Genomic DNA, 17,632 nt, shown 5'->3' with positions numbered 1-17,632 from the left:
GATTTTCAAAGGCCTCTAATTCGAAAAAAAGTTCGAAAAAAGTTCTGAAAACAACTTTAAAATATTTAATACGAGAATAAATACGTTTTGTTTGGTTGGAATTCCTTGTAGGGAGGAGAATTTGTAGAAATCTTAATTGGGTACATCGAAAAGAATTCAAATCTCACATTGTCTCACAAGATCTGTAACCAAGGACTGACAAACCAGGATATCGGATTTTCTAAAATCAGTTAAGCAGATGGCAGCTTCCAAGAGCCCGTTATTTACCAGAGCATCGCCTCATTTGCTAAGTGTGGTAGGATACGGATACTTCTCATTTAGACTAAGATTTACTTGTCGTTAGGCATCGAAAAGCAAACATCAGACATTGAAATTCTGAATCAGGATACAAAATTGTCCAAGACATTTTCTGTTTCTATGCCATGGAAACGCATTGATCAGACTGGCCAGCACAGTTCCGATATGATCCCTACAAAACATCTTGGGGTAATTTAAAACGTAGGTTGAACGCAAGACCAACACGCCCAACGTTACTATGAGAACAGACTGCCATTTTGGTGAAGGAGGAAGGCAAAATATTTGTGACCAATGTTTAGAGAAAATAATTCTTCCAGATGAGTGTGGCGTATGTAACTGGGTTAAAAGTATCCAATAGTGTAGATGATCTACAGGAAGAATCTTGAATTCAGAAATTAATATTTTTTTGGTTTATTTGTTTGTTTTTAAAAGTGCAATTAGAATATTCCTTTGACTTTGTCCACAGTGGTGTCACAGGAGTAACATTTCGGTGCACTGAAAAAAGTTAAATCGACTGTGATGCATGTGAATTTATACTTAAGGCTGTAGGCATGAGTTCTAGAATTTATTTAAATTTTAATAAAGCTCAGAAATTGGAATCCAGACAAAACTTTATAGATATATTTTTTCATTCAAATAAAACTTTACAAGGAAAATCATGCATTTTTTAAAAAATTTATTTAGAAAGTACAGTTACTTTGTTCTGGTTTAAATGGGATATTTAGGATTGTATTAAAATCGTCATCTATTCCCCAATTTTTGCCTTAAATTAGATTCTGCTAGTAGAAGAATTACTCAAGCGCATAAAAAAAACAGCAGTTAATAAAAGATTAATATAAATTATCATTCTCAAAAATCTTGGGGGAAAAAACATGAATGCAAGCAGGTTCGCTTCTTGATATCTTACGAGTTTGTATCAGTGCGAATATCCATATTACCGTTACTGAGGTCATGGAAATAAATTTATCTTGTTCTTAACAAAATTTGTATTTATAAAGGAATCAATTGATATCATCGCTAAAATTTACCGATATGCAAATCCCAGTCACCATCGACGATGCCTTTCGGTTTGAAAGAAGTTTGAACCTCAGTCTAGGATGACAAGGGACTTTTCAATTGAAGGTTATGGTGACCCGTTGGAACACAGTTAACAGACATACACTGACCTTAGTTGCTTCATCGAAATTCAAAATAGCAAGCTAATCAAACCTCACCTATCGGAGCAGATTATCCAAAAAATATGCCCTTCTAGGTGAGGGGGAAATGCATCGCATTTTTGACTAAAGTGAATGGCATTTCATGGAATCTTTTATAATCTTTGAAATTTGGTCTTTAATAATAAGATTGATTGACTTTTCTAATGACGAATTAATAATTGCTAATAATTGGAAAGAATAAAGCTTTATCATCATAAGTACCCTTCGAAATATGCACTGGCAGTATTAATTTCTAATTTATTTGCACCATTGCTCAGCTATTCGATTTGGATAATAGATTTACCGCCATCTTCATTTTTGGTTTAGAAAGAATTTTAAAAGAAATTCCCTGAAAGAAAAACTGAAAGTCACCCATCGGAGCCTGTGGATGGGTCACTTTTAAACGCAGCTCAAATACTCGTTGAAAAGTGTCTAAAGCCATTCGTTTTCTTTAAAGTGGAAATTCTTTGTTCACCGTGGGGGAGCTGAAATTGTTTACTAACCCCCTATCGCCAGCCATTTCTGACATGACTAATAACATAATTTTTTAGGTCGTCCCCTTGTTTTTGCTCACACCCCCGAAGGCTATTGACCGGTATCTGACATCCTGGTATCGAAACCAAGTGAAAGCCGCCCACTGGGTCTGACGAGAAGTAGGTCAGCAGGCTCTGTCTGACTGTACGCTACAAAAGGGGCGATGTTACGGAACGATGAATGCACTCAAGCCAAACGAGCCGTATCGCGAGCTACATATTAGACCTTCTTGGGCATCCTTTTCAATGGACTTGCACTCAATGGTGTCAAGCTAGAAGGGACAAGAGCTGTTCAGACTTGACTGTCCACATTCGGAATGCCTTAAGGAAGAAGCGAAAGGCTTTGTCGGGAAAGGTAAGGGTTGGGGGGGGGGGGCATCTCATCCAAACAGTGAGCGTCTAGAGATATGGAAAGAAAGATTATAATGCAGTCGTTCTGCTCCCCTGAACGTAGTCCATAGTGTGTTTGTGGGGGGGGGTGCCTTAAATGCGATGCCTCCATTCCTTTTGATATGCAGCGCAATTAGGAGCTCTCTCATGTCACGGACCGCGATATTGCGGTATTCAGCGAGTAATGGCAAAGGTCAAATGTCTTGTCATATCTTAAGTGGCGAATCGAAAGAATAATATGCGCGTGTATGTCAGTTGCCTTCATTCGGGTTGTTTTTAAAAAAAGTTTTCCTGGTCTTTTCCTTACTAAGTATATATCATATGATGGTAGCTAGTTATATCCGATCATGGTTCGTTTTATGTTGCTGTGCTCAGGAAGTAATCAATGGTAGTCCGATAACAATGAGTTTGGTTAGGACTTGACAGTATCGCGACAGACAAATTTCCAGTTGTCATTGCTTGTTCAACAAAAGATGCCCCCTTTATATATAATTTTCCCTCTCCAAACTCAAGTAATGATGTTCGTGTTCAGTTTAGTCTGAGAAGTATTACTTAGTAACAAGCACTGAAAAAAATTGAAAACATTTTGCATCAAAGGGTTGTGATGTCCGTTACAAAAAAGCGCAACTTATAAAGATACTCATTCAACAAACGACAGACCCTTAGAGTCCTAACCTACCTGGCTCGGTATTTGAACTATATCCCTTCCTGTCTGATAATCTTTAATAATTTAAAAAAAAAAACTAACATTTTGAAGGCCTTTTTTTGATGCTTAGTGCTTTTTATCCGAGGTGATATGACTGCAGTGTGATACGTTACAGTGATAAATGTTTAAATACTATAGGAAATTTTTAAAAAAAATTAAAAAAAATACTAAAATCTATTCATTTCAAATTTCCTACAAAAATAAACTCTAAATGCAAGCAGTTTTCACAAGAAAAACAGTCAAACAAGCTGTACAAAAAGTTTCGCTTTCCTAGAGTACACAGTGGAAGATGCTCCATAACATCCCATAACAAGAAAAAATTTTGTTTAATGCATCTATGATGTAACTAGAATAATTGAAAAATGTAGTGGGGAGAAAGGCATTTGGGTGGTTTTTTTAGTTGACATTATTTCAGAACTTGAACAGGTAACGTCTCGTGTGGATTTTGTAGATTGGTGAGTATGATGCTCGCCAATCTCCATAACTGTCTGTACACTAGAAAGCCAAATTCGCTCGATAATCATCTTCTCATATTCACTGTTCGAGGGCACAGGGCATTAGCCCATTTCTCTCCTATTCTACTTACCTCGTTATCTTTCTTTCGTGTGGACAGCTCAGAACCGACCAGGTGAAAGTGGCAGGACCACGCCCAGGGCTGTACAACCCACCCAAGTCCTAGTTTTTACTTCTCTGCAGGCGGACGGCGACGAAGTACTAAACGGCCTGATAAATCACGAACTGTGGCCCGACTTTCAACTCCCACTTCACTTCTCAATAGGAGTTGAATGTCTAACTGTACAGGATATTAGAAGAGATTAAAGGCATGGTTTAAAATACAAGAAAGAAACGCATTAAACATTCCACCTAATAGAACCGTCTGACAAGAACTCGCTACCAATGAGTACAGCAAAATACCCGCTTTGATCTAATTAATGGTCCTATTAAGTCGAACCGCCGCGCTAATAACCAGTCTTTCTATTAAACTACTCACGATGCAACTTAACGCAAAGATATTCATTCAACAAACCCTTAGAATCCTAACCTACAAACTGGCTTGGTATTTGAACTATATCCCTTATTTGTATTGAACTACGTAGAAAATTGTTCCCAAGTCTGAAATCTTAAAAGAATAACATCCGGGAAATATAAAAAACCTTCCCCCTTCATATGAGATCGACTAACTCAGTTTCAGTTGAAAGGCTCTTATATAGGTTCTTTGCTTTCTAGACAGGATTAAAACCTGGAGGTTGTCATATTTGAAAAAAAAAAAAAAAAAAAACTACCTTTAGTCTCTGGAGCAGCGTTCCCGAATTACCCAAGCTTCGTCTTAAAAATAAAATAAAAAAATAATAATATAATAAAGAATAAAAACATTTAGCCTAATCGCCAAACCTCTCATGTCATCTAGCTAACAAAAAACGACTTGACATTTATGAAGTATACATATATAATATATAATAAATAATATACTGTTCATAACATTGCACACACTGGGTCATTATAATCCTTATAAGGACTGGCTTAAAGGGGCGAAGCAAGAATGCTTTTCATATTCCCCGTTATCTGTAGAGGACAGTGTAGGGATAAGGTGTTATTGAGCAATTAAAGCTCTGATCATGGCAGGAGGGTAACAGCAATAGCCGAGCCTCAGTTAGAACTTCATTGGCTACAGCATTGCCATCCATTACCCTCCAAGGGTATTGGATTGAATGAATCAATCACCGCATTCTCTCCTTCGCACACTGGGTTTGTAAAATATCTTAAATATATTCTCGTTAACAAAATTAAAAAATGGTGTTTAAGTTAAATTTTTAAAATCTTTTAAAATAATTGATTTAAATAAATATTACATTCCATTTCCTAAATTAGCTGTATGTGAATTTAAATTTACCTTAAAAACAAACAAAAACTTATCAATTAACGCACTTCAAAATTCTAAAATATCAATATCGTTTGGTCTTTTATACTAAGCGTATTTACATTCCCTTAGATCAGAAGTTCTCAAACTTTTTAAATTTTGTACCATAAGAATCAAAAAATATATGTACCACCATAAAAGCATTTCCCAATTAAAAATCAATACATCCCAAATGGAGTGTTTATAATCAAAGAATAAAACATTTTAATTTATATTATTCATTTATATTCGTAAATGAAACTATAATGAAATATAGTAAATGCTGGGTAATAATAATGAGCAAATATTAAGGAGATTTATTATTGGTGAGGATTAATGCGACGGATGAGCCTGTTTCATTGCACCCAATTTTGATATGTAGGGTTTATCTTCATTAATTTCAAACGTAAGTCAGGTTCAAGTTGCAACCGTGTCCTATATTTATTTTTAATTAATAGCATGGCTGAAAACCTAGTTTCACAAAAAGATATGTGTTGAAAAGTATTAAAAATTTTATCGCTTTGTGGGAAATATACTTCTATTCATCTCTTCTTTTTAACCAAATATTGCATAAGTTATCTTTTTTGAACTCATTCATGAGATGTCTGCCACATGAAATATCTATGAGTTGATCTCTTTCTTGAATTGAAAAATTATCTAGCACAGTATCCGAAAAAGAAAACGGATCTCTTATCCAACTTTCATTTTCTAAATTTTCAGGAAAGTAGGAAAGAAAATTATTAACAAGTCCTATGCAGTGTTTTTCTATATCTTCAATTAGTTGTTCATTCAGCGACAGATCATTTTCCTGGAGATATTCTTCTAATGTTGGTAAGGTAGCAATTTTCTTCCTTTTTACATCTTTAATTATGTATTCTAGTTTTTTCACAGTAAAGACAGTTATATTGGAACCTTGTAAACTAGAATTCAGTTCGTTCAGTTTTCCAAAAATATCGGCCAAATACGCTAAACGTGATAGCCAGAGTTCGTCAGTAAAACAATGGCGGAGTTCAAATTTGAATTCTGACAAGAATATTTGGACCCTCTGAACGTAATTCGAAGATTCGAGTTAAAACTTTTCCTTGACAACCACCGAACTTCTTTGTGTAAAAGGAGCTTATTGTGGTTACTGCCCATTTCATTGCGCAAAATTGTAAACAGTCGTGAATTTAGGGCCCGACATTTAATAAAATTCACTACCTTCACAGATTGATCTAAAACAGTATTTAGTTCTGTGGGGATTGCTTTGGTAGCTTCACGATATATGCTGCAATGTGTAAACTTGGCATCTGGTGCAACTTCTTTAATTTTTGCGAAAACACCACCACCACAACTTGTTATTGAACGTGCACCATCAGCACACACTCCTACACATTTGTTCCAATTTATTTCATGGCCAGTAATAAACTCATTTTCTTAAAAATCTCATCCGCTGTGGTATGATTTGAAAGAGGCTCGCAAAATAAGAACTCTTCATCTATGACTCTTTCATATCGAATATAAGCCATCAACTGTACAAAGTTGTTTACTTTCATCGAACTGAATTGCAAAATATTTGCTTTATATTTTCGATTAGTGTTTGTTTTACTTGAGCTGCCATTTCGTTATTTCGTCTCGAAACAGCGTCATCTGACAAAGAAACAACATTCAACTTGGCTGCTGCTGCTGTAGGGCCAAGAATAGACATCCCAATGTCTTTGGCTGCAGGTAATATTAAAGTTTCTCCACTAGTATGTGGTTTTGCAGTTTGAGCAATTCTCAAACTCACCAAATACGATGCTTCCTCTGCTCGTTCGTTAATTGTAGTAAAAGAATGAAATGAACGTTTGTTAGTTTTCATTTCAGTTCGTTTTCTTTTAAAAAAAGTCGATGGGTTACCTTTTAAACAGGTTGTTTTGAAAATGCCGTAGCAGATGCGATGGTTTCATCGAGCGATTCGAAAATTGTTCGTAACAAATAACGCACAGAATATAATAACAGTAGCGTCACCCTATTTGACATTATAATGTCAAATAGAGTGACGCTACTTATTATATTCTGTGCATACTTTGCTAGTGATCTCATTCATAAACAATATTCAGCACATTCCCGGGCGTTCGCAAGAACATCACATCTCGGTGAATAAAAATATATAATAAATAATAAAATAATATATCACTCTTAAACTTGCAACAATCTATTGCTTTTGTTTTTCATTATGCTATATGTACTTTGTTTATTATATATTTTTTTACATACAAAAATACTCTTTCAAAATAAATATTAAATATGAAACCCTTGACATGCTACTGAGACTTCGCATCCGAAAATTCACATAAAACTGCAATAAAATTTATTTGTTCGTTTTATTCGATTCGCCAAGCTAAATTCTTGGAACAGTCTACTCGTTACAATATTAAAATAAATTTTTTCTGAACATTTATTTAAATATTGTGTAAAAATTGTGCTACCAAAAATAACGTAATGTACCACAGTTTGAGAAACGATGCCTTAGATTGTTTAATTTATTCACTTTTTATCGTTTGCGACATTAAACATGGTTCTCAAACCCCGGTAAGTTCTCTCTCTCTCTCTCTCTCCTTCTCTTAAAACCTTAAGAGTGAAAGAAACTTTCTTATCGCTAGCAAATTACAAATATAGATTTTTCTGTATTAATTCTAAAATTAATTAATGTTTAATAACCTCAATAAGTAGGAGAAACACGAATTTAATTAGTCCTTATAAGGACTGGTTTAAAGGGGCGAAGCAAGAATGCTTTTCATCTTCCCCGTTATCTGTAGAGGACAGTGTAGGGATAAGGTGTTATTGAGCTATTAAAGCTCTGATCATGACAGGAGGGTGACATCAATAGCCGAGCCTCAGAGCTTCATTGGCTACAGCATTGCCATATTTAAAGGTAAAACCGTCTCAAAAAATTCGGACGATCCCTAGGCCACTCAATCGTGGGCGAGAGACCGTCCATCTCAGCGTTGGCTCCACTCAGTGATGGCCTTCCACCCTCACACCACCACCGAGCAGAACCGCTCAAATTCCGAAGAAAATCATTCACCGACAAAGCCCCAGAGCGGGCCGTGCCGGAGAACACTTTCTCCGGAGACTCAAATTGCTCCCTTAAGGTAAAAACCTTAAGAGAGCGTACTCATAACTCTCGAATCTCAGCGCCCAAGGGGGTAACAGCAACAGCCGAACCTCAGTTAAACTTCATTGGCTACAGCATTGCCATCCATTACCCTCCAAGGGTATTGGATTATCACGAAAATTAATCTTATAGTCCTTATAAGGACTGGCTTAAAGGGGCGAAGCAAGAATGCTTTTCATATTCCCCGTTATCTGTAGAGGACAGTGTAGGGATAAGGTGTTATTGAGCAATTAAAGCTCTGATCATGACAGGAGGGTAACAGCAATAGCCGAGCCTCAGTTAGAACTTCATTGGCTACAGCATTGCCATCCATTACCCTCCAAGAGTATTGGATTGAATGAATCAATCCAATACTAAAGAAACACCGCATCTCACGGTTGATTGATTCTCATTCACGAAAATTAATCCTTATAGTCCTTATAAGGACTGGCTTAAAGGGGCGAAGCAAGAATGCTTTTCATATTCCCCGTTATCTGTAGCGGACAGTGTAGGGATAAGGTTATTGAGCTATTACTAAAGCTCTGATCATGGCAGGAGGGTAACAGCAATAGCCGAGCCTCAGTTAGAGCTTCATTAGCTACAGCATTGCTATCCATTACCCTCCAAGGGTATTGGATTGAATGAATCAATCACCGCATCTCACGGTCGATTGATCATCCTATAATTATTCACCCACGAAAATTAATATTCAGATAATTTTCCTTAAGTAAAATTCATAAATTTTACATTTTATGGTGTTTAATGTATCTAACAATTACAAAAATGTATTTTCGATTATTCTTTTTAATTTTAGTAATATTACAATTAAATTTTTATTTCTAATGTTTTTAATATTAATTTTGTTTTAATTTAAAATTACAGAAGCAAGATGCTTAAAAAAGTTGGTGTGCAATACCAAGACTCAAAACAGAAAGCAAGTCAATGATCATCCATAAAGAGCAGTATTTAGCATATACAGACTTGTAGAAAATTATGAAGACGAATTTATTTCTCGTACGTTAAACTGGTCTGTTACTGACACACTCATTATCTGTTGATTTTCTCGATTTCAGTATAAAAATAATGGACAATTCGTTTCTCTGAAAACATCGACTTTCAGCTGGTGAATCCAGCAATGAAGGAGTTAGCTGATTTTTTTTTTTTTTTTAGTCTATGGAGAGCTGTGAAACGAAGAGAGGCGGAAAAAATCAAGCGGATATTAACATTTTTCTTTAAAGCTCTTTTTAGACTACGGCAATCAAAAAGTAAAGATTACTAATGGGTTTAGAGAAGGGAAGGAAAAGTAAGGATGTGCTTAAGGAACTCGAAGGTTGTAATGCAGAATTATTACTGCTGCTGCTACATTCCAAACAACCCTTAGTCACCTTGCCTCTGGCTACGTATTGGGGGGCATGAGGTTGTTCGCATTTAGTGCGACCGATGCTGAAAATTAATGAGGAAAAACAATAGTTGGGGACAATATAGTTCCTACATGGAATGGTAATGTCAGATTAAAACCGACTAACAGTGCCACACATCGAAGTCTTTTGGTAACCATGGTAACAACTTGTTTGTACCATTGCGTAGTATGAACTCAAAGGAGTACACATATGTCGCCAACATAATTTGTTCGTTATACTTCTATAAAGATCTATTAGCATCGATGTTATCTACCCGCAAAGATGGTCGACAATCCCTCTCGTGATTTTGAAATCCTCGAAGCATGAACTGAATAATACCAATTATTCTTCTCGAATGTATTTAGACAAATATCTTAAATACAATTTAAAGAAACGTTTTAGCAAGTGATGTAGAGCAATTCGGACTCTTTTAAACAATGAAGCACACTTTAACTTTTTAAACTTTTGAGAGTATCAGTTTAGTACATCGCCAGTGTGTTACGGACGCATGTAAATTTAGAATGGTTCACTCGTGAAGGGTCGCATACTTAACCCGATGACAGAATACATGATGGAAACCCATCAAGAGTGGCATGCACATTGTCTGCTTAACCTAATAAAAAATGTAAGTGTGTTGAAGAAGCTTAAAGATTATCAAGACTGAGTCGAGGAGGTAAATTTTCTCCCGCAGAGTTCAGAGAAACGAGGAATTGTCTAGAGGTCGAGATGGGTCAGTAACTTGTATCAAGGTCATTATCCTAAAGAAGAGAAGCCGTTTGATCGTGGTATTAATCTTTGCTCTTGTGCTACAGACCTGTACATGACACCAACAAGAGATAAATATCTATCCTTACGGACTGGGTTAAGTAAGTTTGGTTAATTCTAGGTCGTCTATTTTCTCATAAACTTAGATTTTTAGATAATCCTTAAGAAGTATTTTAATCTTTTTTTTTTTGATGTAAAATATGAAAGTGCATTTCACCTGTAGGCTTATGCATCTCGCTTTAAAAAATAAATTGGCAGAGAATATAAAAGCTTAAACGCGATGTACAAACATTACCTATTAAAATCGTTGTTATCTACCCGTAAAGATTATCGACAATCCCATTTTTTTAAAGATTTTTTTTTTTAAAATCCGTTTCTAATCTTTATATTTTTTAATCATTACAAAATCTTTCGGGATCATTTATTACTGAAGATCTAAATTATACGAAAGCTCTCACAGAATGGGTTTAGGCTGGTGTGTAATAGGAAAGATAAATAAAATTTGGAATAGTAATAAAATAAATAGCTGAAACTAAAAATATACAACTCAGTGGTACTGTCTGTGGTTCTCTATGGATCTGAAAGTTTGATTACAAAAAAAAAATAATAAAAAATAAAATGACAAGCGTTTGAATCCATATGCTTACGAAAAATAAACCAAACTAAATGGACTGAGAAAAAGACCAATCAGATAGTGAGAAATGAACTAAATTATAAAGAATTAATGTTAGACAAACTAAATAAAGAGGTTAAAATGGTATGGGCATGTAAATAGAATGAACTAGAGATTACCTTATATCTCCCTACCAAACGGACAAGGGGCAGACCAAGGATAAGCTGGATCACTAATATTAAGAAGGTTACTAAGATCAACTGCCTCCAAGATCTTTCAAGAAAGACTATTAAGAGAAGAATGGAGAAGATGGACTCATGAAGTACTCATCAACCCGTCTTGTCGGAAGATGATCAATCTTTCATCATTTCACTGAGAAATCAATCTAATATGTGTTTCTTAGTTTACGAGCGAGTATTTTTTTAAATCCGTTTCTAATCTTAATTATATTTCTTAATCATTACAAAAATGCTCTGTTATGTAGACTTAATCCAGATCGGGATATTTATTAACACACACCGGATGATTTAGAAACTTGGTACAATTGCTCATTAGTCTGTTCTACTTTCATAAAAGTTAAAGAAAGTTTTATGAAAGTTAAAGAAGAAAGTGCTAAATATGCACTTAACCTCAAAAAGACAAAAGTTATGTCAACATATGAACTTAATGATTTTGAAGTAGATGGAGAGAAAATGGAAGCAGTTAACAATTTTGTGTTCCTAGGATCCCGAATTGATAAAGATGGCTATTGTACCAAAGAAGTTAGTGGATTATTACTCGGAAAGAAAGCAATGAAAAATTTAAACAAGATCTTTAAAAGACAAAGATATTAGCCTCACAACAAAAATCAGAATCGTGAAAGCAATGGTATTCCCTGTGGTGCTGTATGGATGCGAAAGGGTGAAAGAAGGAAGATAGATGCATTTGAATTATGGGTTTGGAGACGCTTACTAAGAATACCATGGACTGCAGAGCAAACCAATAAATCAGTGATAGACAGAATAAAGCCAGATTGCTCCCTCGAAGCTGTGATCATCAAGCAAAAATTGTCATAATTCGGACATGTTATGCGAGCAAATGACAGTCTGGAGAAGATGGTGGAAGCAGGAGAAGACCAAGAATTAGATGGAGTTAAAGAAGCAACTGGAGTACGCTTGGAGGTTCTGAAAGACATGGTCAGGGACAGATCGGAATGGAGAGTGTATGTTCGTGGGATCACCAGGAGTCGAAAACAACTCGATGGAACATAACACACTGTTCTACTTGCATTGATTGATGATTAAAAGGGCTTGGAGCAGGAAGAGAGAAAAAATATACGCAAACGAAAGACTTAAATTAAACAAACTTGAAGGAAGTTGAAAAAACAGCGTCATCTTTTCTTACGGATTAAGTAGAATGCATCCAGCTAACAATTTAAATGACTTTCAGAAGAAATGAAATTTGTCTTAGCTGAATGCAGCTACAATTAAAAAAAAAAAAAAAACTGTTTGGAGATTAGTTTCGCTAACCCCAACAATCCGCAGTATTAGAATGAAATAAATTTAGAGCAGAAATTTATACTTCAAATGCATTCTCTCGAAAAAAACCATCTTGGTTTAAGTGACATTATATTTATTTAGCTTGCAGGCTTAACTTTTAAGTTTTTGTACTATCCTGTGCAAAATGAAGGAGGAGTAAGTTTCAAATCATTATAATAATGCCTGAAATAATCGAAAAATTCCGTCCCAGAATTTCTTTCCGATTTGGGAATCATCCGTATAGCAATATACAGTGAGGAACTAACCCTGTCCTAATTCTACAAGAGAAACTAGTTCTTGAACTATCTACTACGCATGCTTGATATATCAATGGTGAAAAGACCCAAAGGGAAAATAACATTATTTCCTGTAGAAGTCGTAACAGGTTTGGAAACTATCGAATCTTAAGTACAAAATGGAACTAATGATTTTTTTTTTCAAAAACAAAGTATGAAAAACCTTTAACTTGTTTAAAATTAAAATTTTTGCAATTACCATTAACATTACTGACAGGATGGGTGAAGCACTAGTGCTTTTCGTATTCCCCTTTATCTGTAATGAGAGTTGTTTGGGAATGGGACATTTGTGAGCAATTATGCTCGCCCTCTAAAATAAAATTTGCAATTAAATTTCTTAGTACTAAAATATATTTTTAAAACAAAAAAAAATAAGGTGTATGAGCTAAAAATATAACTGTAAAGATAATTTAAGTAATTTTGAAAAAAAGTTAAATTTATTTAACATAATTATTTGATGTATATAAATTTATAATAAAATATCACGGTATAGATTATTTTATTCTCTTTATCATTCGGCATATCTTATCTTTATCAAGCTGAAATCCTAAACGCGAGATTCTCAGCGCCATAGTTAATTACGAAAATCTGTTTCTTGATAAGAAAAACAAACGGAGCTTGAATTAACAAGAATTAGAAATAAAATATGGTTTGGCTTAGATATTTATTTATTTATTTATAATTTACTGTTTGTGCTGATGGTGTAACCCTCTGAGCACAAACAGTAAGAAAGTATTAATATATATTAGCTATCCCTCATTGTCGTAGCAGACGTACGCCCTTGTAGTTAAGTATAATAGTACCAGGCTATCAAAATTCCTGCTGTCAGCAAGGTCCACCCAGGGAAAGATCTCCAAAGACGAGAAAAATTTTCGATCTGAAAACCACGTGACCAACCAGTCATGAGAAGGCTGTTGACGATTTTAGTGACCCGTAACACACTGGTCAGTTATTATATGAGATCCCTACCCCGTCATACCCTTTTAACATTCATCAATTGCTGTGTTCTTGCAATTAGAGTGACGAGGAAAATTGTAACCGAACAGTCACTAAAGTCACAAGCGAAACATGAAATAAGCTTAAAAATGACAAAATTAAAAAGGAAAAAAAAAAAATGTGGATAGGGGAAAACGTTGCCCTTAATCCCTAAGATCCTCCGAACGAGGCTACCGAAAGTGGGTTTGTGCAGCACGCGCGTAGCCCTAATGCTGCAGGCAGGTGTTGACCCACATGTGTCGCCGCTTAGCTATCTCGTCGGACTGGTAAGACAACTTAAAAAGGTGTTTGCGTGGAACTCGCAGCCTCGCGTTCTGACACACTTTTGCCTTTAAACAAGACGAAGAAATCGGGCAAATTCCGAAGTAAGTTAACGGTGGCTGGTAGAGACGTGGAAAGACCGTAGGTGAATAAGTGAGAAAGTTTAGCGAGATTTTTTATTATTATTATAAAACAGTTTTTACAATTAATTCTATCATCTGTACGGTTTCGTAATTAATTCTCATTATTCTCAATAGGTGGCAGCACTAATCTCCCTCGTAAATGAAGAATCTTATAAAATTTAAGGGGCGGTTTCATAGAAAAACAGTGTGTCTAGTTCTTGAAATGGTGCAGTTAGTGATAAGCAGGATAGCATTTGTAATAAGCAAGCACGTGTATGGAAAGCGATTTTAAAAGTTTCACGAAGTAATTCAAGATCATCTAGCAATCTCGTAAAATTCTATGCGCTGTCTCTAATGTCAAAAGCTGTTGCAAAAGTGTTCACGACATGAAATTTTATGACCGTCAGTGTATTTTTGAGTTACAGCGAATAGACTTTCTCAATACACTTGAAGTTAGTAAGTAGGGGGATGACTGGCTGTCCGGGTCAAAGGCTTAGACATTTTATGGGCAATAAATGATGAGTTCTCATATTAAAGCTATTAAACCAATCCGATATCCCGAAGCTTTGATCATTAGACAAATTATATCTTCTATACATCCGCTATAATTTGTTGATAAGTTAACTACCAGACTTTTTTTTTTTTTTTTTTTGGTATGGATCAGTAATTCCATCATGAACAAGTTATACATCGACCTGATTCTTATTCAAGCCCTTGTTGTTCGATATATGATGAGTTCGTTGCTCGCTGTATACATAGTTTTATTTTTTTTATTATTTATTAGCCCTAGAAGCTATTCGGGTATGGCTACAGTGTTCAAAAAATAAAAGCAAAATGCACTCGCTTAAATTTAAACCAGGGGGAAAAAATTACAAAGTCGTAGATCTTATACATTAGTATCGTGTATGAGAAAGAATATCCTGAGATCTTTAAGATTTGATGGCGCACTTCACAGAGTTTATCTTTTAATAACAAACAACTTAAGTACCATCAAAACCAAATGTGTTTAAATTTAAATAAAAGAGTAAATGATATCCCCCCACATCTCAACACTTTTATTCCTTTAACCCTCTTCAAATGCTTCGTTTAAGTGACTGGTCACATTTAATTGTGTCTCGAGAAAGCGAAGTCTTCACGTTCTCATTTCCAGTCTCAGCAAGGCGAAACGAATGAGCACGAGACGAATTTCCGCCTTGCAAAATCCAGGTTACACGTATTCAGGAACTCTTTTGGCTGTTGTTAATTGAATTAATCAAACTTATGAAAATCTTAGCAAGTTATAAAGATTTATACACATCGATAGTCAAATAGATTGTTGAAGGCATCTGCAGTTAGTTTCCATTTTCCATAAAAAACCGAACTCAAGTTCGGTTTTATTCTGTTATTTTGAAATGTAATCAAATTTTGAATCATTTCTACATTTATTCTTATCCCGTAAACTTTAAATAATACTGTTCTTGCCATCATCTTCAACGATAAAAGCCGAATTGATATATCTGTACACACAATTATTTCTGAGTTACTCGCGAAACGGCATACGAAAACTTGGCTCTGAAGTTTAAATCTCTTAAATAACTAAGTATGACATCAGTTTTTACTCTTTGTTCTTTTTTAGTTTGTTACGAAATAAACAGCATCAGAGAAGAGAATAATAGATTTAAAAAAAAAAATAACAGAAAAAAAATAACAGAAAAAACTAATAAAATAAAACCAAATCAATCTGAAGCGCATGCGTAGTGCAATAGTTACTGATTAACACCGGAGTTCTGTAACCATGACAACCACTTTGGCTTTTGTATGATCTATAACAATGGCTTACTTTGAAAAGTTTGTCTTTCTGGAACCAAACATCTTCCTCATCTTCTATATTATTGGTGTCCGAGCTAAGTTCATCCCGTGACCTAGAAAGGATCTTACGGCGGCTGACCATTTCGCTTAATGGATCTGGACCACACCTGAAAAAGTAATTGGAAATTTTGATTTGTCATTTCTCAGTACGAAAATGGTATTTATAAGAAAGCAAAAGAAACAGGTTGCAGGTCAATATCTGTTTTCTCTTATCCACATAAGCAAAACAAAATTGACTTAAATTGTGCTATCTCAGTAATGTGCAAAACCAAAATGTCTTCCAAAAAAAACAAATCAAGCAAATCAAATGTTATTTAATATATATAATATATATTTATTAAATATATCAAGAACAGCTGGACTGGTTATGATTCACTCTTCTTCTACGCCGAAGTCTAATCCTCAAACAGCCCCATAAAAAAAAATCCAAATGTATTAAAATATTAAACCGCTTTTTCCATATAATGAGAGAGAAAATTGGTTAATGGATTATGAACCAACGTGTTTAAAAAATGTTTTTAAAACCTTCTATAAAAATTTATTTATAAAATAAAAAGGTGTGTTATGGCAATAAGGAAATAAACATGATTCTTAAATAATAAGTTTTTATATTTAAAAAAAAATTGTAAAATAAATATTAACTTGAACTTATATATAATTTCAACAATTTATTAAAACACAGTAAATTCAATTTCTGCTTAAGCTTCTGTGTATTTTTCACACTCGTATCTGCGTGACTATTTGGATGATTTCACCAGTTTTTAAACAATGATACAATCTCCCTTCTCTTCATACATTCAAAATTATGAAATAAAAATATTTGAAGATGTAAAATATTGTTGATTATTTTAAAGCAACTTGAAGAAAATGAAACAAATTTAAAAACAGTATCCTGTAATTATTTTCTGGAATGTGTAGAAGATAACTTGAAAGCTAACTTGAAAATATGCCAGTCCAATAGACGACAGGATTTTTTATTTTTTGGTGGAAACTGGATTTTACTCCCCATTCCCGCCCTTTGCAAATACAGTTATAAGGAAAATGTACCCCAAAACAATAGCTAGGGGGCGGAGCAAAGAGAATAAACTTAGGGTATTTTGATAATGATCGATTGTCGCGAGGCTCGAAATTTAATTGCTAATTGAGTAATTTTAGTTGTTTAGGGTATCTATTTTTGAAAATTGAAATTGACTGAATACAGCGCACGCCCTGTTTGTTATTTATCTGTTGATTGACTCTTGAATTTAAAGGAAAAAAAGCAAATTCTAATGGAGGTTTATAAATGCAAGGAGGGGAAAGAAAGTAGCCTGTTAATACACGATTTAATAGTGAACATTACGTTTTATTATGTAAGAAAAATCTAATTAACGTTATTCTCATAACAATAGAAGCTGGCAACTCCTTGTAGTAAGAAGAATAACATCCCAATAAACGTCCACTCCCACATCATATTAAATGTGGACAATGAATTCTCATCATGGCTTCCCGTTGAGTTTTTCAAAAATAACCTTCGTATATAAACGACATTCTTAGAACAAGACGATCACGAGATGCAGTTCTACGATACTATATCCACTACATCGTGCTACCTACCCTTTCACCTTGCGACCTAATGCCAAGGAGGGTCAAATGACGAAGTGGCGCGTGCATAATAATATCGTAAGAAATAATCAGGTC

The 17,632-nt window shown here is 34.7% G+C and overlaps 1 protein-coding gene across 6 annotated transcripts in view; it reads right to left on the bottom strand.

Moving 5' to 3' along the window:
* The window catches only part of LOC150097806 (uncharacterized), a 105,244-nt gene that overhangs the window by 49,598 nt on the left and 38,014 nt on the right, over positions 1-17,632 (bottom strand). For all 6 annotated transcript variants that reach the window (XM_090406787.1, XM_090406790.1, XM_090406791.1 and 3 more), the window contains exon 2: positions 15,927-16,062. In XM_090406787.1, coding sequence (XP_090262913.1) covers positions 15,927-16,037 — 111 coding nt within the window. In that variant the 5' untranslated portion in view covers positions 16,038-16,062. The remainder of the gene's footprint in view (positions 1-15,926; positions 16,063-17,632) is intronic.

Source organism: Typopeltis vanoorti, chromosome 17, assembly GCF_054136105.1.
Source record: "Typopeltis vanoorti isolate ZY-2024b chromosome 17, IOZ_Tvanoo_1.0, whole genome shotgun sequence".
NCBI classification, from domain to species: Eukaryota; Metazoa; Arthropoda; class Arachnida; order Uropygi; family Thelyphonidae; genus Typopeltis; species Typopeltis vanoorti.
The sequence above is the reverse complement of the archived record's forward strand: the minus strand, read 5'-3'. Positions and strand labels throughout refer to the sequence as shown.